At 42.7% G+C, this 23,560-nt stretch overlaps 2 protein-coding genes across 2 annotated transcripts; both read left to right on the plus strand.

The window, feature by feature from the left end:
- Positions 1-1,974: 1,974 nt before the first annotated feature.
- Positions 1,975-8,266, plus strand: LOC308159403 (choline/ethanolaminephosphotransferase 1-like; the record flags this gene model as incomplete). The annotated part of the gene is made up of 8 exons (XM_080533184.1): positions 1,975-2,431; positions 4,852-4,999; positions 5,240-5,381; positions 6,510-6,594; positions 6,885-7,016; positions 7,483-7,641; positions 7,878-8,003; positions 8,129-8,266. The coding sequence occupies exons 1-8, from the start codon at positions 2,021-2,023 to the stop codon at positions 8,264-8,266; spliced, it is 1,341 nt and encodes a 446-aa protein (XP_080389310.1). The 5' UTR covers positions 1,975-2,020.
- Positions 8,267-19,830: 11,564 nt separating this feature from the next.
- LOC308161060 (DNA damage-regulated autophagy modulator protein 2-like) lies at positions 19,831-23,535 on the plus strand (the record flags this gene model as incomplete). The annotated part of the gene is made up of 7 exons (XM_080535004.1): positions 19,831-19,961; positions 20,492-20,559; positions 21,685-21,827; positions 22,368-22,545; positions 22,756-22,838; positions 23,065-23,157; positions 23,413-23,535. 7 exons carry the CDS (start codon positions 19,831-19,833, stop codon positions 23,533-23,535), a joined length of 819 nt encoding a protein of 272 aa, XP_080391130.1.
- Positions 23,536-23,560: the final 25 nt, after the last annotated feature.

The raw sequence follows: 23,560 nt of genomic DNA on the forward strand, positions 1-23,560 counted from the left end.
AGCCAGTGTTTCCCTTTCGTTTTGAGCTCATGACGTCTGATGCCCAACAAAGCGCGATGCGCAACGATTTGATCCTCGCCACTCCTCTTTTCTCTGCTACAACTATACACTTACACAATATTGGAAGATGATACTTTAACTAAAGTAGTTATGTAATATTTCAGACTATTCTATACATTGTAGTGTATTGCAGTGACTGACAACTGTAGTGTAGGGGTCCCTACACTATAATTGCCTGGTACAATTTGAAATACCATACAGATATCTAAAACGTTTATTATTATTATTATTATTATTATTATTATTATTATTATTATTAGGCTATTTTTATTCGGATTTGTATATTTAAATTGTAGATGAGATCTATATGTGGTGAATTTGAGCTTGTGTGATCATGTTTTTCAAAATAAGAGTCGCCCTTATTTGACATCACACTGATGGCAGCTCCACTAATAAATCATTTGTTTTCATTTGATTTGGTATTCATATCTTAATCAAATTAAAACTATTGTTTGTTACGACGATTATGAACCTTATGCAACAGTGTTAACATAATTGCAAACAGATGCCAACGATTGCATTTTTGAACGGAGCCTCGGTCTGTACTTCTGCGACGGAAGTGGGAAAACCCTACGCCTGTCAACTCCTTTTTCTCAACGCGGTCGTGTGTCGGTCCACCTGCATCAGCTGATTCCAGGACACACACGAACACAGCTCCTGCAGCTAGTTGGCGAACTGGACCCGGGTCGGTCAATGCTGCTTGTTTACTTGTCATATAAGCTTGCAGAACGGCCCGAGGACGTGATCCGCACAGTAGACTGTGGAACCAGACCGCGACAGAGCGAGGCCATTGCACTGCTTCCGTAGAGTCGACTCGAGCAGGCAAGGTAAGATGTTTCCGAAGGACAAGTGCAGTCAAGTTGTCCCTTCTCCTCATATTCCTATTCTTTACGGAATCGACACGTTTCTGTATGTTCTAATGTATGGCAATGTCATGTCTGTCCTCCAGCTCGATGTTGTTTGTCATTGATTATACCACTTTGATTTTATTACTTGTCAGCCTGGCTTAAAGGACAACATGAACTGCCTTACAACAATGTTCAGGTCTTATAGCCGGTACACATAATACACAGTTACGATTGTCATTACATACATACATAGATAGATAGATAGGCCTACACTGCATTTGCTCAGCATTGAATCTCGAATGATTCCCTCAATTCAGTCAAACCTTGCATTTACAACATGCCTCGGTGCTGTTTTGCAAGGTAATTCTACCAGGAAACATGTGATAATAAGTAGGTTGAAGAGTTGTTCCTGTGTATGATAGTGCACAGTTAGTAGTTGCAACTGCAACCCGGGGCTTCACGCTCATGTCCCACAAAAAAACATAGACGAAACAGAACACACCGCCCCTAAAACCTGCTACAATATCTTACTTGTTTGTTGTGATGAAGTTGAAATGAAGTCAAAATACTCACAATAAGAGACGTTTTATCAGTATCCCCTGTTTTTCTACATCGGTGGTGGTATATTTCCTAGTGCCGGGTCTTGCTCACCCTTTCCCCTCTTCAAAATAAGAGTCTTCCACCTCCCGCGTTGCTTTAAGACTGACAGACAGCCTCGCTTAAGACTCTTATTTTGATGTGCGACTTGAGGTAAAAGAATGCGCTTAGCATTAGCTGGCTCCTAAGTACACCACCACAGCTACAGGGAAACAATTATAAACCATCATTTCTGGTGAATATTTGGACTTTATTTTATTCAACTTTTCGAATCTACAAACGAGCAGGATATCTTGACCCAGATTTTAATTCAGCAATAGAGTTGTGTTTCCGCAGTCATAATGCTTACAAAAATAGTGCCAAAAACTCTCTCTATTCTCTTCTCTTTTTTCCACTTGAAAGGTCCAGCCCAGTAAAACTATTGTTGCCCCACTGTGGATTCCCTGTACTTGAGTGGGGTGGAGGCAGTCGCCGGCAGAGCGGGCGCCACGTGAAGTGAGGTTTCCGCTTCCCCCATGAGTAGTAGCGCTGGTCAGAGAGCTCCACGGACCAAGGGGGCAAAGGCAGCTTCAGGGGCAACAACGACATGGCTCCCTCAGGACCCAGGCATGGACCCTTCCTGCAAACCAACTACCCCACTGGGACCCACTGTCTGTGGTGGTGGAGGAGGATCCTGTGTGCTGAGTAAGCTGATCCAGCTACCAGCCCCGCCGCTGTCACGTCACCAGCTGAAGAGGTTGGAGGAGCACAGATACAGCAGTGCTGGGCGCTCCCTATTGGAGCCCTTCATGCAGCACTACTGGGAATGGCTTGTGGCGCGTGTGCCCACCTGGATCGCCCCCAACCTCATCACCATAGTGGGCCTGGCCACCAACATATTCACCACCCTGGTGCTGGTGTACTACTGCCCCACTGCCACTGAGCAGGTAGGTAAAAACATTGTTTGGTCAATTAGGTTGCGTTGGCCTGCAAGGTAGGTTTAAGCCAGTTTATTTTAAAGTGCTCTGATGATCATAGGCAGCACCATTTAACGTGTACGGTGACTTTTCTCACAATGTTTTATGTCACACATATGGCTTGATTTCACAGTGGAGGATGTATTCGTCTCTATGCACTCTATGATCTATGACCCTCTGGCATGTGGAGGTCAAATATAAGCGTTGCTGGCTTTGGCACCTTGTTGTAATTATTGAATGAATGGTAAATATTCACATATCAAGTTGTAGATGATCAGCAGTCATGGATTCATGAATGATTTGTCTGAGTGAACCAAAGAGAAACTAGGCAACATTTAGGCCCATGGATAGCCTACATGACATCATCATTTAGGGCTACATAAACAGAACAGAATTTGTGTGCATCATGATCTTTGAGTGTGCATCATAATCTTGAAAAATTACTTATTGAATGAAAAGATATTAAGAACATTTTAGGTTGTCCCTGGGTCACTCGGACCAGGCTTACAGAAAGCCCCATGGTTGTTTTGATGCATGGGGGATGCCTTACAGATGCCTTACAGGGCTTTTGGGGACAGGTGCCCTTCATCTCAGATTACAGAAAGGGCCTCCTTTAACCCTTTCAGACCCCGTAAACAACCCCACTCCTTCTCCCTCTAGGCCCTGTCTCGATTCAATTTAGGCTGATGTTTGATGATGTTGGGCTGTTTACATTTATATTTTTATTATTTAGCAGACGCTTTTTATCCAAAGTGACTTACAGTTAGAGAGGCTAAGCATGTCTAAACATTAGGCACATTACTTTGATTTGACCACAAAGATTGTGTTGTATTAGGTTTGATCCCAAGATCCCCTTGTTTAACATGGGAGTGGGACCAATCTTTTGAGATTCCTCAAATACAGGCCTAGGCAACTGGCCAGTTAGTACAAGGAGCGAGTCGATTATCTATTACAGGGTACTTCTGCTCATGTTCCTTTCAGTGAACTAACAAGCCAGATTGATATACATCTGTTTGATTTCATATCCAAGCAAAGGTGAGCACTTTCAAAGTTCCCATAGCTGCCTGTTCTGACCCAAAGGACTGTCCGAACACATGTTGGCTGAGTTTATGGTTTATCCAACTTTATGTTCAGTTCTAAATTCCACTGTTCCCCAGGGAACCTACTATAGGAATATTGCTGCATAAAGAGCAACAGGGAAATAGATTTTGTCTATTGATGTCTGTTGATGCTAAAACATTGCAGTGATTATACTGCTGTACCTACAATCACTAATTATTGTACACACAATGTTTTAACTTTATTTGTACATATATTTATATATGTATTTTGCTTTTATAATTTTCTTCTTTGTTTATGCACCCCAGTTCCCCCACATTATCCACCCATACTTACTGCAAATACTTCATACACCCACTCACTCACACTCGTACAATCACACACGTAGATACTGTATACTACGTTCCACTCTAAACGTTCTCCTCTACATTTGCCTTTCCTTTCCATCACCTTACTCCAGGGCAAAATTCATATTCTTCCTAATTCTAATTTTAAGTCATGGGATCACTTAAGGTTATAAGCTACAACGTCAAATGTGTTCATAGTCCTATAAAGTCTTCATAGTCCTTAATTACCGTAGTTTAAAAAGTGCCAACTGTCAAATATAATTTTTGCAGGAGACCCACCTATCAGAAATAGAACATGAATAAGACTCAAAGTGGGGCAATCAAAGTCATTACTGATTGTTTCAGGGCTGTTTTCATTTAAAGTGGTGGAGTCATAGCTGCATATGACACATGTTGGTAATGAGTTAGCCTGAAATAAGACCACTCAAGGTATTTATTTTTTTATCTTAACAACCTAGGTTGCTTTGTTAATACTGTGTGGTAATACAAATGGGAGGGAGCTTACTAAATAGGTCTAAACAAAATACATTTACCACCATGCTGTCTCTGTTTGTGGTGCAAGTACCGTAATACAAACTCCATAGATCGATTTATAGTAAAAAATTAAAATTAAAATAAAAGCTCCAGTACATAGGCCTACCCTTTATCTCAACATTTCAAAAAGAAATTGAGATCTTTAATCAAGACTTAAAATGTCAGCATAATTTTTTTGCAGAGGTAAAGCATGTGTGCGCTATTTCTTTTTACTTTAAGTAGCCTATAGGGATAATCTAAGACACAAACTGACCTGTGCATATTTTAGTTGCAACCCATTTGATGAATGAGTTTTGATTGATCTGTTTGATGTTGTGGATATGACATCATGTCACCTTTGCTCAAATACTAGGAGCGCTGCTGTTACATTGGACGTTTTGTTGGATGTTAAAACAGCAGCAGCATCATGTGGATGTTAGTATGTCACATATTTGTAAATGTTCTTGTCAGGCACCTCTGTGGGCATACCTGTCATGTGCAGTGGGCCTCTTCATCTACCAATCCCTGGATGCCATCGATGGGAAGCAAGCAAGGCGCACCAATAGCAGCACTCCACTGGGAGAGCTCTTTGACCATGGCTGTGACTCCCTTTCAACAGGTGCGAGAGTAGGCCTATACGTTTGCATTTACAAACATACACAATACACTCAACTACCAAAAGCACACTCAATGGCATAGACACACCACATTCAAATACAGACATATCACAGACACAGGGCCCCAATTTGCTTGAGGAAATGGTGCTGAGCAGAGTGGTGGGGAAGGGGTAGGTGTATTTGCCTCTTTGACTCTTTCTCTCTCTCTCTCTCTCTCCTCACTCTCTTCCTCTCTCCCTCAGTGTTTGTGGTCCTGGGCACCTGTATCGCTGTCCAGCTTGGCACTAACCCCGACTGGATGTTCTTCTGCTGCTTTGCGGGCATGTTCATGTTCTACTGTGCCCACTGGCAGACCTACGTATCGGGCACCCTACGCTTTGGCATGTGAGTGGGGGGGGACACAGTCTGGGATTTCCATTTAACTATGTCAATAACAAATAAGGTGAATGAGAAAGTCCTGTGAATGAGGTGAATGAGTAATCTAGTGAATCTATGTGACTGCACTGATAAGAAGTCATTATTTACAACATTGAGTGTGCTAAAACCAGAAGAGTCCTGTTCTTTCCTTATCATTCTTTCTTTATCAGATAGAATTGGGATCAGTTTTCTCTTTTATGATTTTTCCTTTGCCCGCTGAGAGGTTCAATGTCAGTAAGTTTCAGATCTATCTAGACCCTTCACCGAGCTATCTTGTCTCTTCTCTGACTGGCAGATTTGATGTCACAGAGTTACTGATCTCTCTAGCACTGTTACAGACGTGCACAGCAACTTTTGGCCCTGGGTTCTGGAACCTGACGGTAAAACGAAGCATAGTCCGTGACTCCACATAAAAGCTAACCAGTGTGTGCCTTTAGCCAATCTGGGCCCATTTCCTGCACAGACTGCCCAAAAGGAGAAGCTGTTGGCATTTTCATGTTTCATGCATTCTGACACAGATGTGGAATAGTATTTGATAAGGATGGCTGAATTAAATTGGAGATGAGCCTTTCCAGATTACATTGATCTCTGTTGATCACTGATTTGGATTTGGCTACAAATGCGTGAACGTGAACAAAACAATTAAGCCCACCACCTGTAATATGTGTATAATATTAACATGCTGTATGACAATAATTATTTCTACCTTAAAATTAAAATACCTTTTCTAATTATGTTTTTGACTGATGGGTCTGTCATGCACTTGATACATTTACATTTAGAAGAATTCCCATAACAACAATACTATGTAAACCCCTAAGAGAGTTTTTAGAGCTAAATGGATTGTTAGCCAGAAAACATAGCAACCCTATCCAGCCAGCTTCTGCTAAACTTCCAGAGGGAAATGTGCTTCAGATCTCCCCCACATCAACTATGAGTAATGGGTGCAGTTTGTGCAGGACTTGCTAGGGGGTGCTGTGTGCATGGTCTTGTATTTACGAGTGCTGTGAATCACTGACCCTCTAATTGTTGCTTATGAATCACTGACCCTCTACTTGTTGCTCATGATTCTTCTGCTTTCTCTTGCCCATTCAGCATTGATGTGACTGAAGTGCAAATCTTCATTATAATCATGTATTTGCTGGCTGCCATTGGAGGATCAGCTTTTTGGCAGTTCTTGGTAATCCTTTTAATGCATTTGATTCACTAAATATTGCCTGTTCATACTGCTTGAAATAAATTGCACACATGCTAGATACTTAGATACGTTGCTGATCTTTTTGTTAGTAGTGAACCCCTCTTAAATCCTGTTATAATACAAACATTTATTTACTGTAGCCTCAAGAATTCTGAGACTTTCCTAGCTTGAATGCAATGCAAGGCTTTAGGCATGTCAGGTGAAGTGTTGACTAATATCCTTGATGATTGTGAGCGGAGGACCATGCTCTCACGCCGGGTTTTACCCCACAGCTTCCTGTGGTGAACATCCAGATTAAGATTGTTCCAGCCATCCTCACGGTAGCAGGAGCCATCTTCTCCTGCACAAACTACTTCCGTGTCATATTCACAGGAGGCGTGGGCAAAAATGGATCCACCATAGCGGTAGGTGGTCGTTATGAGGACCCAATTGGGGTCATAGCCTATCTATTGAAAGAGCATTTCTTGAGTATCTGACAGTGAGCAGAGTCTTCTTGTTTTCTTTGAACTATTTGCACAATTCGAGTTTCTCGACCTGTTCATATTACTCCTAAAGCATAATGACAGTATATAATGTATAATTCCTGGTGTATAAGGGAAAGGTCAATGTTTGTTTGTTTATTGCACTGCATTTTTGGTAAGATAGACATTGATTTTCAAACAACTTGTCTAGACTTCAATAAGATATTGCCAGTTGCAATAGATTTTCCATTGAGTCCAACCAAGCCTTTTACTTAAATGCAGAACTTAACCCCTCTGTTGACCGTTTACATTTTTAGGAACATAATCAGCAATAAGACCAATGAATGAATGAAATGATGACTGAATTAAATATATTAATGTAGCATCCATGTCTTGTCCGTTTCCTCAGGGAACGAGTGTCCTATCACCATTCTTCCACATAGGAACTGTGATAACTCTGGCTGTTATGATCTACAAGAAATCTTCAGTGCAGCTGTTTGAGCGACACCCATGTCTCTACATCCTGGCCTTTGGATTTGTGTCTGCCAAGATCACCAACAAGCTAGTGGTCAGGAAATATTACTGAAATTATAAAATACATAAAATGTACATAACACTGAAAGCTGACATCTGTCATCTATAATACACTATAACTGACACATGTTTAACAAAACAATAATCTTTGCAAAAAAAGCGATTAAACACAGCAAATTGTGCGATTAATTAGTTAAATTATTTTAATCGATGACAGCCCTAATTTTAACCCAATTTTGCCTCATCTCTTTTTCCTTTTCTTTTATACAGGTGGCTCATATGACAAAAAGTGAGATGTATCTCTATGACTTGGCTTTCCTGGGGCCAGGGTTGCTCTTCTTGGACCAGTATTTCAACAGCTTTATAGATGAGTACTTGGTTCTCTGGGTGGCACTAGTAAGTCTATTAGATTCCTCCATGTTCAAGTACTTAGCCTCGTTAAGTCATGTACAGTATGGAAAAACTGTATTGGTTACATGAGCATTGATTTCCATTCCTCTCTCTTGCTCGTGTTTTTCCAGATCCTGTCCATCTTGGACCTGGTGCGCTACTGCATCAGTGTCTGCAACCAGATCGCATCTCACCTGCACATCTTCGTCTTCAAAATCAAACCTCAGAACCTGCGGCCTGCCCCCCAGTCTGGCAAAGACCTCTGGTGACACTAGTGTCTACTGGTCTGGTGACACTAGTGTCTACTGGTCTGGTGACACTAGTGTCTACTGGTCTGGTGACACTGGTGTCTACTGGTCTGGTGACACTGGTGTCTACTGGTCTGGTGACACTGGTGTCTACTGGTCTGGTGACACCGGTGTCTACTGGTCTGGTGACACTAGTGTCTACTGGTCTGGTGACACTAGTGTCTACTGGTCTGGTACACTAGTGTCTACTGGTCTGGTGACACTAGTGTCTACTGGTCTGGTGACACTAGTGTCTACTGGTCTGGTGACACTAGTGTCTACTGGTCTGGTGACACTGGTGTCTACTGGTCTGGTGACACTGGTGTCTACTGGTCTGGTGACACTAGTGTCTACTGGTCTGGTGACACTGGTGTCTACTGGTCTGGTGACACTAGTGTCTACTGGTCTGGTGACACTAGTGTCTACTGGTCTGGTGACACTAGTGTCTACTGGTCTGGTGACACTGGTGTCTACTGATCTGGTGACACTGGTGTCTACTGGTCTGGTGACACTAGTGTCTACTGGTCTGGTGACACTAGTGTCTACTGGTCTGGTGACACCGGTGTCTACTGGTCTAGTGACACTGCAGACGTTGGTGACACTGGTGTCTACTAGTCTGGTGACACTGCAGACATTGGTGACACTGGCCCTGGTGTGGAGTACCTCACCCACCTATACCTGTCTCCACAGGTCCTCCAAGAGAGGCTGTCTCTCAACGAATGTATTAGCCAATGAAATGATGGGTACATTGAGAGGGAGGGGGGAAAGGGAAAAAATCTAATTGGAAAGTAATTTATTTCAATCTCTGTGGTGTGCAATAATACTCCTTTTTACAATGTTGTCTTGTTTGGCATAAGGTTCATAGCCGGAGAGTAGAGCAGGGCATCCGTTTTCTGTTGGTGTTGTTTTTCCCAGTCAAGATAACCCCTTGTTTGGTAAGAGACTATTTACAATAACAAGTGGCCTAACTGAAGGTTATGGGTAGGGGTTGATGTTGTATACTATAACCATGCCACTATATTATCTACATTTTGGACTGAAATGCACTGAACTTGAAATGTGTCCATCGGAAGGAGGTTTTACCTAACCAAATAATATTCTATAGCTACAGGAAAACACAAACAGTATATTCAAGTATTTTGTCAGAGCCATATGGATGACTTAAGTGTCTGTTATTTCTCTCAGTATTGGTACGTCAGCTCATCTATGTACAATACCCTCCTGTTACACTCCAGGAAAACGTTTTTTTTTATGGTGTCGTAGCTCACAGTAGTTTTGTTATCTTCAGTTGGAATGATTTCAAAGATGTCATAGATTGCAGGTTGCGTTCAGTGGAAGAATACATTTGTTGTGAACGTAGCTTTGTCGTAGGTCGCCTTGTGTTAGTTGTGATGCAATGTCACTCTTGTCTCACATACATGACGAAGGCACACATTTATGGCAATGAACTACTGTATTTTTCTTGGTAACCCCAATGAACAAGGAAAGCGATGGCTCATCATGTTTAGGTTATATAGCTATTTACTTTTGTTTGTTATGTGACGCTACACAAATGCATCTGTATATGCAAAACAGGTCCTTCTTGTACGCTTCTAGTCAAGTTGTGCCATATAGTATATGATGAAAATGATGATTGCAAGTTAACTGTTACAAGGCTATGGACTCTTATCTGTGAGGAATTTGGCTTACCATTATGATATTTTAGCAACAGCTAAGACTTTTTCTGTGTTCTGTCCTCCACAAATTTGCCACTGAATTGTATGTACAGTTTTGGATTTTTGCTTGACATTGTCAATTGACAGGTCTGATAGATAAAAGAAAAGAATAAGGGATATTTTTGTTATAGCAAAAAAATAACATGTCCTCAGTTACACTCCTACAACGTTCCACCGTGTCTCATGTGAGCATTTTTGCTTTGTGTTCATTTGTAAAGCTTTGTGGCATTTAATTTAGCTTTAATTGTAGTGTTGTTGAATTAGGACAGACTGCCACCAATGTAACCTCGTAACAGGAAGGAATTGTGTATACAGTATGGAAAAATGCAATACAGTACAGTTGTTATGTAACAGTTGCCTTAAATGCTATGTGTTTGCATTAGTAGGGATGTTATTTATAGTCCTAGACTGGAAAAGGTTTGTATTAAATATGTCTGTAGATAGATCCTTAGTTATAGTTATAGCTAATACATACATGGATAGATATAGTGAACCCATGCCCTCCACAGACACCACAAGCTGTCCTATAGAAATACTGATATCATGTCCTACATTGGCAGCTGCATTTCAGTTTGTTTTTCCTTTATTCAGTGAATTCTGGTCTGTTAAAGTATGAATGAATGAATGGTCTTTATTGTCATTGATATAGTACAGGTACCATACAACGAAATTTGGGAGGGGGGGCTCCCCTGGTGCTAGGAAAAAAAATACTAAAAACAAGAAGGGAAAAAGAGCTGGTTTACATAAATAAAGGCTATGTACACTATCCAGTATACTATACTATACAAATAATTTGTATCCACAAGTATTACCATAGTGGGATTACACTTTGGGGAAATAGACATGGGTCATTAAAAGTGCTTGAATTTATTCAATTTTGTGCAAGAATAGAAATTGAAGTTCCCCGTTCCGCTGTCTGCATAACTTCTCCCGCCGTCCGTGCGTCCGTCTTTCACGACCACCTGCCTCGAGAAAGTGCGACGGTCACGTGCGTGCATGAGTGATTGAAGTCGATTGATGCAGGTTAAAAGCAGGCGAGACAGTTCACGTTAAGCGAATCTTCACCTATGCTTGGAAGATGTAAATTCCACGACTCACAGAAAACATTTACAAAGACTGTCTTGTAAAAGATCCGCGGGACATCCATATTGGCCGATGGAGAGCCTGCAGCAAATGGATAACTATTCACGCCACGGGTGACGAGCCCGTAAAAGGTTATACCCCTGTAACATGGAGAAGGGAATACGACAACGTGCAATTGCATGCTCCCTCAAAACTGGGACATTGAGCTGTGTGATCAAACTGCACATTTTAGAGTGGCCTTTTTTTTTTGTGAACACAATTTGAGAGAAATAGGTCTTTGTGTACATAAAAGTATAAAAGTCTTCGGTCTTGAAAGTCGTGAAAAATGGGAGCAAAAGTGTTGCGTTTATATTTTTGTTAAGTGTGTGCACACATAGCTTGACTCCTCATTTCAAGCACTAGTCTAAAAGACTGTCTGCTGATGAGAGAAGAACAGTCAAAGTAGTGGGGCTTCCATGCCCGTTTATGGGATAGCGACAAAGTTATGACAATATGTGGTATTCTGTAGTAAGAAGTAGTTAGTAAAAGAATGAGACCGGGAGACACGGTGCTGCTCTTCACTTCGCACTTTATTCAACTCCTTCTCTTAACATCCGGAAGTGCATACATCACTTCCGTAACTGCATACATCACTTGCATACTAGCGCCCACTGGCGGTATAAACAGGACACAACATTTCCCCCTTTCTTAAAGGAATTACAGTACTCAAAGAATGCAATATTCTGTAGACTGGTGTCAGTACAATTGAAATAAAATGAAAACTAAGGAAATGAAAATGAATGAATCAGCAGAATGAATAACAACAATAAACAGTTTATGACAGTGAAACATGAAATGAACATTCACTTTTGTCATTGCATTGTAGGACCTTTTTGTACTAAGTTAGAACCGTGTTCTATCCTACCCTTTTTGTACGTTCTCTACGGCACAAAGTCTACCAGCCACCTAGGTGGGTTTCTGACTCTAAGGTTCCTTCTTGGACCTGGTTCATTAAACACATTCTCTGTCTCGGGCACCATGAACTCCTCTAGCTCAATCTCCTTTTCACCACTGGTGCCAGACAGAGCATCCTTGGGGAAGCGTGTAAGCTTGGATGCATTCCATTTTCGACCATCACTGAGCAGGTATGTATTCTGTCCTGCTTTACTAACTACTGTCAGCGGTTCTGTGAATCTTGATGATCCCTTTTTTACATGCTCCGGTCTGCGGACACGTACGGTGTCATTCACTTGGAACATGGGCACTTTCGCTCCCCTCATTCTGTCTGTATACTCCTTACTCTCCTGTTGCTTGCGTCTCACTGTCTCCTGCACTTTCTCATGTGACTTAATTTGTTGTGAGACAGGGAGGACATTTAGTTTTGTACGCATCTTTCTGTTCCTCAGCAACTCAAAGGGAGTAGCTCCTGTAGTAGCATGCGGCGTAGCGCGATAGTTCAGTAAGAACTCTGTTACTGCATGTTTCCATGGCTTGTGCATTCTCTCAGCCGTCTGAATACACTCTTTGAGAACTCGATTAAATCTCTCAATAGCCCTGTTGGCTCTTGGATAATAAACACTGGAACGCAGGTGCTTTATCTCTCTCTCTCTCCCAGAAAGCTTGCAAAAGCATGTGAAGTAAACTGACATCCGTTGTCAGAGACCAGGAAGGAAGGGTTACCTTCACGACTAAACACTGTAGTCAAGAAGCTAATAACCGCCTCTGTAGTTACAGTAGAGACAAACGCCACCTCTGGCCACTTACTGTAATAGTCTGTGAGTGTAATAGCATAACGGCAGTCCCATGTCGCACAGTCAAAGGGACCAACAATGTCAATGGCCACCTTCTCCCATGGTCCACCTGGCAGTTCCACTGGGGTAAGTGGTGCAGGCGCAGTTTTGGCTGTTTTGTCATTGTATTGACAGGGTACACATGAGCCTACTAATGTCTGGACACATCTGTCCATTTGCGGCCACCAATATAGCTCTCGTAGTCTCTGTTTAGTACGCACTATTCCCTGATGCGCTTCATGAGCTAAATTTACAACTTTAGACCGTAGTGTAGTAGGAACCACCACACGGTCGGGGCCTCTCATGACAAGTAGTTCATCCACAGCCAGTTCATCTCTCACTCTAAAATATGGAGCAAGTTCCTTTGTCACATTCTTACTGCATTTTGGCCAACCTTTCTGTATCTGCTGTCTCAGTTGAGTCAGTTCAGGACAGGCCTCACAGGCAGCAGTGAACTCGGTCACAGATATGGCATGTGAGGAACCTGTGAACACAGTAGCCACCATGTCTGGCTCCTCCTCCACCTCTCCTGTCGAAGGCAGAGGGAGTCTGGACAAGCAGTCAGCAGTCACATTACGTTTCCCTGGATGGTAAGTGACATCATAAGTAAAGCATAGTAGACGTGCAGACCATCTCGCTATTCTCAGACCTGCGCGACCCGTACCCCTGGAAGTGAGTAGGGTTGTCAACGCTTGGTGGTCTGTGCGTAGGACAAAACGATGTCCCTACAGGTAGGTTCTCCACCTTTCCACCGCCCAAACGCATGCCAGCGCCTCACGCTCGACGGTAGAGTACTTTCTCTCTGCAGGAGAAAGTGTCCTGGACGCAAAAGCTATGGTTCTCTCTGTATTGTCTGGGTGAATCTGGCTCATTACAGCCCCCAATCCATAGTTAGAAGCATCGGTAGTGACATAAGTAGGTAACTCAGGATCATATAATGCTAAGGTAGGACTCTCAGTAATCAGTCTCTTAACCTCAGTAAAACTGGACTCTGCATCCGCTGTCCATTCAAACTTAGTGTCAGTAGATTCCCTGAGTGTAGCACGTAGCGGCTCCACCACAGTAGAGAAGTCAGGTATGAATTTACTATACCACGATGCAAGTCCTAGGAAGGACCGCAGGGAGGATGTGTCGTGCGGGGCAGGCGCGTTCGCCACAGCACTGACCCCGTCTTGGTCAGGATGAAGACCATCTTTGGACACAGTGTGGCCCAGGAAGCGCAGAGCTTTCTGGTTGAACTTACACTTGTGCATGTTCAGTTTAAGTCCCACTTCATTTGGAGCATGTAGCACTCTCCGTAGGCTGACATCGTGATCCTGCTGTGTGATGCCGTAGCAAATCACATCATCCAGGTAGGCCTGTACGCCTGGCAGGCCTGTCAGTACAGTCGACATCATTTTCTGAAAAGCTGAAGGAGCAGAAACGAGGCCAAATGGCACTCGGCAGAAACGAAAGAGACCCTCATGCGTGATAAACGCAGTTAAATCACGGCTATCTGGATGCAATGGCAACTGGTGATAAGCAGAGGCTAAGTCTATAGTAGAAAAGACTGTGGCTCCACGGAGCTCAGCGAACAGTTCATCCATGTGCGGTAAGGGATGACAGTCACTGATGATTGCCTTATTAGGTTCTCTGAGGTCAACACACAGGCGAGGCTTTCCTCCCCCCTTTCTCTGGGTCACAACTATAGGGGAAACCCATGGAGATGCGTCTATACGTTCTATAACGCCTTTTTCCTGTAGATCTGCGAGCTCATCGGTCACAGCCTGCCTCACTGAGAACGGAAGCCTCCTCAGTTTCTGCTGTACTGGCACAGCATCTGGTTTAACCTGTATTTTGTGCATAAAACCTTTTGCACACCCTAACTCCTGTACTAGAACCTCTGGTTCGGTATGTGGAGTGGTACTCTGTACAGTAGGTGCTCGGAGCACAGTAGGAGAGCTAGCAGAGCTAACAGTAATAATTTTGTTACCCTCAATGCACATCTGCAATGCTACAAATAAATCTAGTCCCAGCAATGCATTTCCTGATTCAACCACTATCAATGAACCTGTAACTGAATGTCCATTATGAACAACTGTAGCATGCATGCAACCTTTAACAGGAATTTTCTCTCTGGAGTAAGTAAGCAGATTCACTGTAGGCTCAGCAAGGACACATGTATGGAAAAGTGTCTGGTAAGTACTCTCTGGAATAATAGAAACAGATGAGCCTGTATCCACTATCAGCTCAACATCATGGGAATGATAATTTGCATCAACTCGTACAGTACACATAATTTTATCATTCACGACGGCCCCCTGCATGTAAAGCACAGTAACGTCATTCACCACTACCTCACGCACCTCTTTTTGAGCCGATCTACACACCTTGGAAAAATGTCAAACTTTTCCGCATGTATTGCAAGTCACCTTAACCGCCGGGCATGTAGGCTTGTTAGCTAAGTGTCCTGTGGATCCGCATCGGAAGCAGGCGCGCTGATTCCCAGTTGTAGCTGGCTGGCTGTAGACCGTGGCAGGTGCAGTCGTCGTCGGAGCTTTCTTCTTGCCCTTGTCGAACCTCCTCCTCGTCGGCTGTTTCTCGATGGCTCTCACCGAAGCTGTAGCTCCAGAGAGAACGTTGGAGTTCCGTAGTCCAGCCTCGATTTGTAAGGCCATTGAAGTAGCTTTGTCCAGAGACAAGTCCGATTCAAGCAAAAGTCTGTCTCGTATGCGTGTATTAGCAACACGCTCAATCAGTTGATCACGAATCATTTGTTCCTCCATGGCACCAAATTCACAAGCTGCAGCTAGCTCGCGTAATGAAGCAAGGAACTGATTAACCGTCTCGTCAGGACCCTGAGCTCTCTGTCGAAATTTGTGACGTTCAGCAATCACATTCACCTTAGGAACAAAGTACTTTTCCAGTCCATCCACGGCAGAAGTGTAGGTAACACCCGTATCCCTTAGAGTGTAGAACAGTCTTTGTCCTTCGGTCCCAAGTGCATGGAGAAGAATCGCGCGCTTTCTTTCCTCCGGCCATTTTTCTCCGGTAGCATCAATTACGAGCATGTAATTTTCAAACATTCTCAACCAAGTAGGAAAAGAAATAGCAGGTTCGCCTGGCACAGGCATGAACGGTGTAGGTAAGGGTATGGAAATAGCCATCCTCGTCGCCAAAAATTTGGTATTCTGTAGTAAGAAGTAGTTAGTAAAAGAATGAGACCGGGAGACACGGTGCTGCTCTTCACTTCGCACTTTATTCAACTCCTTCTCTTAACATCCGGAAGTGCATACATCACTTCCGTAACTGCATACATCACTTGCATACTAGCGCCCACTGGCGGTATAAACAGGACACAACACAATATTTTATTATTCTAAATGTATGGGACAATGCGACTGTGTTGGACCTTAAAGCGGTCTGTGAGAAGAGCACCGAAGATCTACCAAAGAAAAACATAGTTTTCACGTGATGTCAAATTATTATAGGAACGCCCACCTAGCGGGCTGCCCGCCAGCTATTTTATCAGGTTTTTACCCGGGGGGTATTCCACGTACGTTGATTATTAGTATATTCACGATTAAAAGGAAAGTCTCGTTCAGGCAACTCCTGATTGCGATTCAAGCCTCAAGTGATTCCTCGAATGAGAATCAGGCTTGTGTCATCAATGTTCACACAAGCCCGAATTGGAAGTTCTTGATTTGGGCGTGTGCTTGCAGGCAGAAGGAGCCCAGAAGAGCCGATTGTCGAAAAGAAGATATTAGACTGGAAAGTGACTGCGCAGCGGTCCTACTTATTGATCTTTATGAAGATGAAAAATAAGATGTAAAATAGTGCAATACTGCCACAATTAACAAAGCGAGGGAAATGGTTTGGCAAGAAATTGCTGACCGATTAAATGCGTTGGTCATACTAGCCCCTACTTATGGGGCTTTTCCACTAGAGGGCTGACCCGGGTCAGCCCGGGCTGGCCTGCTTCTTTGGCGCTTTTCCATTTGTCGGCCTGGGTCGGGTCGGGTCGCTTCTTTAGCTACCCATCGAGGGCAGGAACCTTTTTTGAGACCCGGAACCTTTTTGCCAGGCTGCGTGTGACGTGTGACGCTGCACACCGTTGATTGGTCAATGGAAATCGTCATCCCATGTTCATAGATTTCTTCGCTAACCGCCATCTTTAAATACCACATTCGCTCTTGGAAAATGTCACTACAGTTTCTGTAATAGCTTATTAATAAAGATTCGAAAAATTATGCTGACCATCGTATTATCTTAGTTTAATGTCATTTCAATGCATCATAGAACTTTTATTTACAACAAGCATAACACAAAAATCGCTATTATGCACCGTCTTTGCCCGTGAATAACACCGGCTGTGAAGGTGGTACAAACACAATACTCCTTTGCTAACTTCACCATCGGTATACGGTCATTTTGAGCCCTTAACCACCGCGCTGACACCCCGAGAAGTTATGCTTTTAACCGTAAACTCAATGGACCGGGAGTTCACCCGCTGCTGCCTGCAGCACCGCTTGCTGCTGGATGAAACTCCTGTTGACAGCGGGGCGAGAGAAACGTTTTACCAGGGAATTCGCTCCGCGCTGTGTCGACCGTGATAGGAGTGTAGTATCGACACCATTCAAATATCCGGACACGTTTGAATTGTTCTCCTAACCCACGGTAAATCAGTTATTAACCCGCAAAGGGTACCTCCGGGCACCGTGTTTGTCCGTGAATAACACGGCACACAATGATACTACAGTTCATAAAGCAGACAAGTGAAGGCAGTGGTTTTAAGGGTTCAAAAAACATGACTTTATTATGTGTACATAGCTTCCTCTCTCTCTTTCTCTTTCCCTCCAAAAAACCACGGTTAATAATATACCACATGCCGAGGAAAAAGTATACGATAGCTTCAAGTTCCTCCATGTTGCTGTTGTTGTGGCTGTGTTGTGTCTCGTGAAAATATACGTCACCACCATGGCGCGCTTTTATGACGCGTAACTCCGCCGTCATAAAAGCGGACTATCTTCTAGTCCTCCTACTCGTTCCTGGTCTGTTGTGTATAGTGGAAAACCAGAACTGTTCAAAAGCGTGCCGAAGCGAGCCGAGCCGGGCCGATAGTGGAAAAGCGCCATTATTGTTTTATGTTCATATTTTAATAAATTAATATTCACTACTGTGGTGATATCAGCAGCAGGCTATACACAGTCAGGTCATTACGATGGCAGTAGTATTAACCGCTGCCATATTATCAAATTGTCATTTTAAGACGGGGGTTCAAATCCCTCTTCTGACACACTTTTTAATGCATTTCGTTGTCTGATGCTTGTACTCTATAACAATAAAATGTAATCTAATCTAAAAATGTATGTATAAAATGGTGTAGGCTAATTTACGAGAACTGACACGATTACAATGGTGTTTGAAGCCTTTCTGACTGGTAAATGATGTTCTTCTAACTGGACCCTGGATAATTTTTGCTTATGATTACTGATGGATAGATGATTCACTTAGTTAGACAGATCAGATGTATATATTGTAAATCGATTTGCATGAAGGCTTCGGTTAAATGTAAAAAAGTAAACATTAAATTAAATCAAGTATCGAACTGGCAACCTTCTGACTTCTAGCTGGCTGCCTTAGCCCCTGCGTCAATGCAAGTTGATAGACATACCTATTTCTTTACACCTTTTTATTTATCTATCTCTATCTATCTATCACACTATCAAACTATATCTATCTAGCACACTATCAAACTATCTATCTATCTAGCACATTATCAAACTATCTATCAAAATATAAAATTATCTATCTATCTCGTAAAAGGTGGGAACTAATATTTCCCAAAAGACACTTGACGGAACTGTCGTTCGGGATTTAGTTTTCGCCTGTGAGACATTTTTGACACACGTCTTACTAAACCAGACCGTAAACCTGGTCGCTACCAGGTTTGTTCTGAGGGATTGGTTGCATAGCAAGCAAGCAGCAAATTATTTGAGCCACATTCATGGAACGGAACTCGAGCTGAAATTATCGCAAATTAGAAAAATTTGCCAGGATTGGCTCTAATCGCCCTTCTAGGAATACCCCCCTGGTGTTCACATGCTCACCACAATACAATACAATACAATTCATAAGCACAACAGCAACAAAACAGTTGGTCATTTATCTATGTTTTCACACAAAATGCAAATGTTAAGCACCTTCTTTTCTAGGTAACACAGCTCTACATATGACACAGTAATCTATTGAGTGTTTCTCCCATTATAGTAAATCTCTACTCCAAATATGTAAAGTCTCATTGTGCAATAGTTCAACAGAACTACAAAAAACTGTAAAAGAAAGTGAAATCACGCTGAAAGAGAGTCAGCTGACTTTGGGATGTGCAAAGTCACAAGGCCTGAGCTAAGAAAGAGGGAAAGGCATGTGTGTGTATGTGTGTGGGGTGTGAGGGGGGGGGACACACACACACAGTGTCTGTGCCATTCAACTTCCTCTCCCATCAGAGTGGTTTTCATCTTGAAGAGTTCCGGCTCTGCACCAAACCAACACTGCAAACCCCACTTTTCACAGGGTTTGAACCTGAAATAATGCTGGTCTTTCTGCACAGAATGGAAGCTTGAGACTATTCTTCAGACTACTGTGAGTGATCTTACCATTGAGAGTGTTAGATTCTGTCTCTTCTCTCATAGCTGAGGGTAATGTTATTGTATGTGGCCTACATGTGCTATGGGATTGTGACTGGGTTTATATGATAATATTGTAGTGAAGGCTTTTGTGTTATTGTGCGTGTAATTGAGTGTTTGTATTGTTTGTTTTCAACAAGAAACGAGTGTCATTGAGAAAGTGATTATTTGTAGACTTTGACACAATTTTAGGCTTTTGGTTGCATATGATAGATCGTTTCTGGGGTTTTAAGTGTGCATACTATTGTGAATTGTCCATTCTTCAATAGGGACCCCTCTGACGGGAGCCTTTCCTCCCACCCATTCCTGGGAGTATGTGGTGGTTCCAGAGGGGAGTGTGTGCCCTCCCTGCGGCCCTGGTTGTCTGGTCCTCATCCACCTTCATCCTGAACTATGTCATTGCTGTTCTACTGGACCATGTAGACCCACTGGTGCCCTATATCAGGTACTACATCTGCTTGTCTGTATGCATGCATGTGTGTGCATGTGTGTGTGTGTGTGTAAGTGTACCATGGCCGTCTAGTTTATGCTGTAATCATAGCAATATTCAGCTGCATCTACTTCTACTTCACTCATGTCCCAAATGTGTAATTAATAGTATGTTTGTATTATGAATTTGAATTACCAAAATTATGACAGTGTATTGCCACAAGATTTTGGCTTAACATTTTCAGGAATCAGAATGTTGACCACATAACCTACAATGGGAGGTAATTCAGTATATGCGACCTACTTGAAGTAGGTTATATGCGATAACCTACTTCAAATAAGAACATTGCAATTCAAGCAACTTCCTTTAGCTATGATACAGATTCAGATGTAGACTGTGAGAACATAACAGGATATTGGCTAAAAGCAACCGTTGAACCAAAGATTCCATTCGCTCCATTTCAACATGCTTTACGTAGTGTGACTCAATTGACCTTTGATGTGCTGTAACAGGTTGTTGTGGTTTGTTTTTATGTGTGTTTGCAGTGACACCAGCGCTGATGTTCCCGAACGCTGTCTCTTTGGGCTTATGCTTACCATATCTTCCTTTTTAGGTAAGACAAAAATCTATGTGAGCACAGTTCAGTCAGGATTTTATCATGTTTAATTACATTTAAATTAGGTGTAATTGAATGGTTCCACTGTGTAGCTCCTTGCCTAAAGTTTAAACCCGTAGATTTTTATATATTTTTTTTAAAATCTTTTTTGGGGCAGTCCCACTCATATTTTTCATTGTCAGCAGGGCATGGGCCGGATTCGAACCCATGCCGACATGGGCATATGTGTGCACTGTAGACCGTGGTGCTAGACCACTGGACCACCCCAGGCCACAAACCTGTAGATTTTTACCTGTACGTAGGTAAATATAAAGTGACCGAGCGGGTGTAGGTTGGAGGTGAACTCTCATGGCTAATGGAGTTACACTGTTTAACCATGGTGGAGTGTTGCATACTCGGCTCCTTTAAGCCTTGTCTCTGAGACATGAGATGATGTTTTAAGCCTTGTCTCTGAGACATGAGATGATGTTTGGCATACGTGTGAATCATCTGTCCATCACCTGACAGAAAACTGTGTCGTTCGACTTAAAGTGTCCCGCCTGAACATACGTAAACTTAATTTGCATACACACACACACAACTTTTATTTCTCCATATCAGGTATTATGAAGCTCTCAATGCGTCCAGTACTAGTATGCAATGGTATAACTGGTTTGTTAAAGTAGGTGACAGTTTGTTGGATCAATTGTCTCCCCTGTGACCTTCAAAACACACCTGATTATTTTAACATTGTAGGTTTAAAACTACAGTGCCAGGGATATCAGTCATGGTTGAGAGGACAGTTTCTGTAAAGGCCCTAGAATGTAAACCATCAAATTACTCTGCCAGATACAAATCTGCCTCTCATGAATATTATTCATGAATGAGTACCACATATTTTGCCCTGAAAAAAACTAGTAAGGACTGTCAGCAATGTAATGTTGTAATTGTAATAATTTTGTTATTGTAAAAAGTACAACATTTCAATCAATGTTATTGTTCTTTACAGTTAAGTGAGTTTTAATCAGCATTGTTCCACACACACACACACACATACACACACACACACACACACACACACACACACACACACACCTATGTATGCCTTTAATCCCACTCCAATATCTTCATAACTGATTGCAGGGGTAGCCACCATTTATTTGCGGTACAAGCAGGTCCAGGCTCTGGCACTAGGGGGCGAGACCAGACTGCACTGGCTCAACTCTGCCGGACTGGTCCTTGGCATCCTGAGCTCAGTGGGTATGGGCATTGTTGCCAACTTCCAGGTATGGAAAATCTCATCAAACTGTTACATTTACTTGGCTTTGAAAGAGAAATAGCAGTTATGGTGCAACTTAGAATATGACTATCAATATCAGAATATGACTGATATGTTGAATGACCTAAGCCTCACTTATGATCTAATCAACCTATTTGAAGCTTAAGAAATCATAGATAGGAACTCGGTTCCTAGTATGCTGCCATTGTGACTTATTAAGATTCAGAAATGTACAGTTACAATGCTAGAAAAGATACACTGTCAAAACAGTGATTAACTGAATAAATTGTGCCTTTAGATACCACAAGACAATTTATAGATATTCTATTGCATGGGTACTTGTTAGACAACAGCTAATGAGGTGCCCTGCAATTTGTATTTTTTTTTACAGAGTTTGTTACATTTAGCAAGGCATAATAATGATCAGTTTTGTCAGAACTGATATCTCAGTAAGATTATGTTTTCAATCAGAGCATGTGCCTGATCACATCCCCTCTGTCTGTCTTTCTCACCCTGGTGAAATGCTTGTTTCCCTTCCCTTCCACAGAAGGGTGCCATCATCTCGGTGCACCTGCTGGGGGCTGGGCTGGCCTTTGGCACAGGGTCGCTCTACATCCTTGTCCAGACGGGGGTGTCATATTACATGCAGCCTCGCTTTCATGGGCGGGGCATCCTGTGGGCACGTACTGCCGTGGGCCTTTGGGTACTGGCCAGCGTCCTCACCGGTACCTCTAACTTTCACTGTGCCACTCTCCGCCTCTTACCTTCAGGCCAACATAACATGTCCTGTCCTATGTCATCCTCTACACGGCACCTCTTCACCTTCCTCATACACACAGAGCCTAGATCAAACTCTAGCCCCTACCTTGTATGCTTCCAGATGCGATGCCTGTAGTTATATGAAATTATAGCCTCCATCTCTGTCTATCTCTCAGCGTTCGTGTCTTCAGTTATACTTTTTGATGACCTACCAGAGGTGGATGTGATCAAGAAACGACACTGGACACCAGGGGAGACGGTGAGCAAACACGACATACTCCTATTGAATACTTGAATATGATCCTGAATATGATAGTGAATATTGTCTGTAGCGTGGACCATAACAAAGATGTCTCATATCCACAATAGGAAAAGGACATTTCTGGAACATATTGTACTTGTATTATTTGTTTGTGCTTGTACACTGTATGTGTTGTCATAAGTGACTTAGGATTTTCTCTAGTGACTCTGATCATCCCTTGCAGGGTTACACAGCATATCTGGTCAGTGCTGTAGCTGAGTGGTCTCTCGCCTTCTCCTTCATCTGTTTCTTCCTCACTTATATCCGAGACTTCCAGGTAAGAGCTCCTAGACCTTTCTGCTGACAGGTAGGATAATAACTATACTGAGATGTAGAGTTGTAGATGTGGAGTTCAGGTGAGACATTTGAGATACATTATTGCAAGGACACCATTTTCTCAAATATCTTCTTGTCACAGGCCTTTTAATAGGACTAGATATCATCTATTTACCGGTAGTTGAATTAAAGCATTTCTGATAAATTGTCTCTGGTTATAGATTCATCAGGTGTACTCATGTTCCTTGCTCCCCAGAAAATCAACTTGAAGGTGCAGACTGTCATGCAGAGTAACCACCTGTATGACTATAGTCACTATGACGTGAGAGTGCACATCCACCATGGAGAACACTCCCCGCTGCTGGCTGGGAGCATATGAGTATGACGCCCCCTGTGACACAGAT

Source organism: Nansenia antarctica, assembly GCF_963989245.1.
Source record: "Nansenia antarctica genome assembly, chromosome: 6".
Classification (NCBI taxonomy): Eukaryota; Metazoa; Chordata; class Actinopteri; order Argentiniformes; family Microstomatidae; genus Nansenia; species Nansenia antarctica.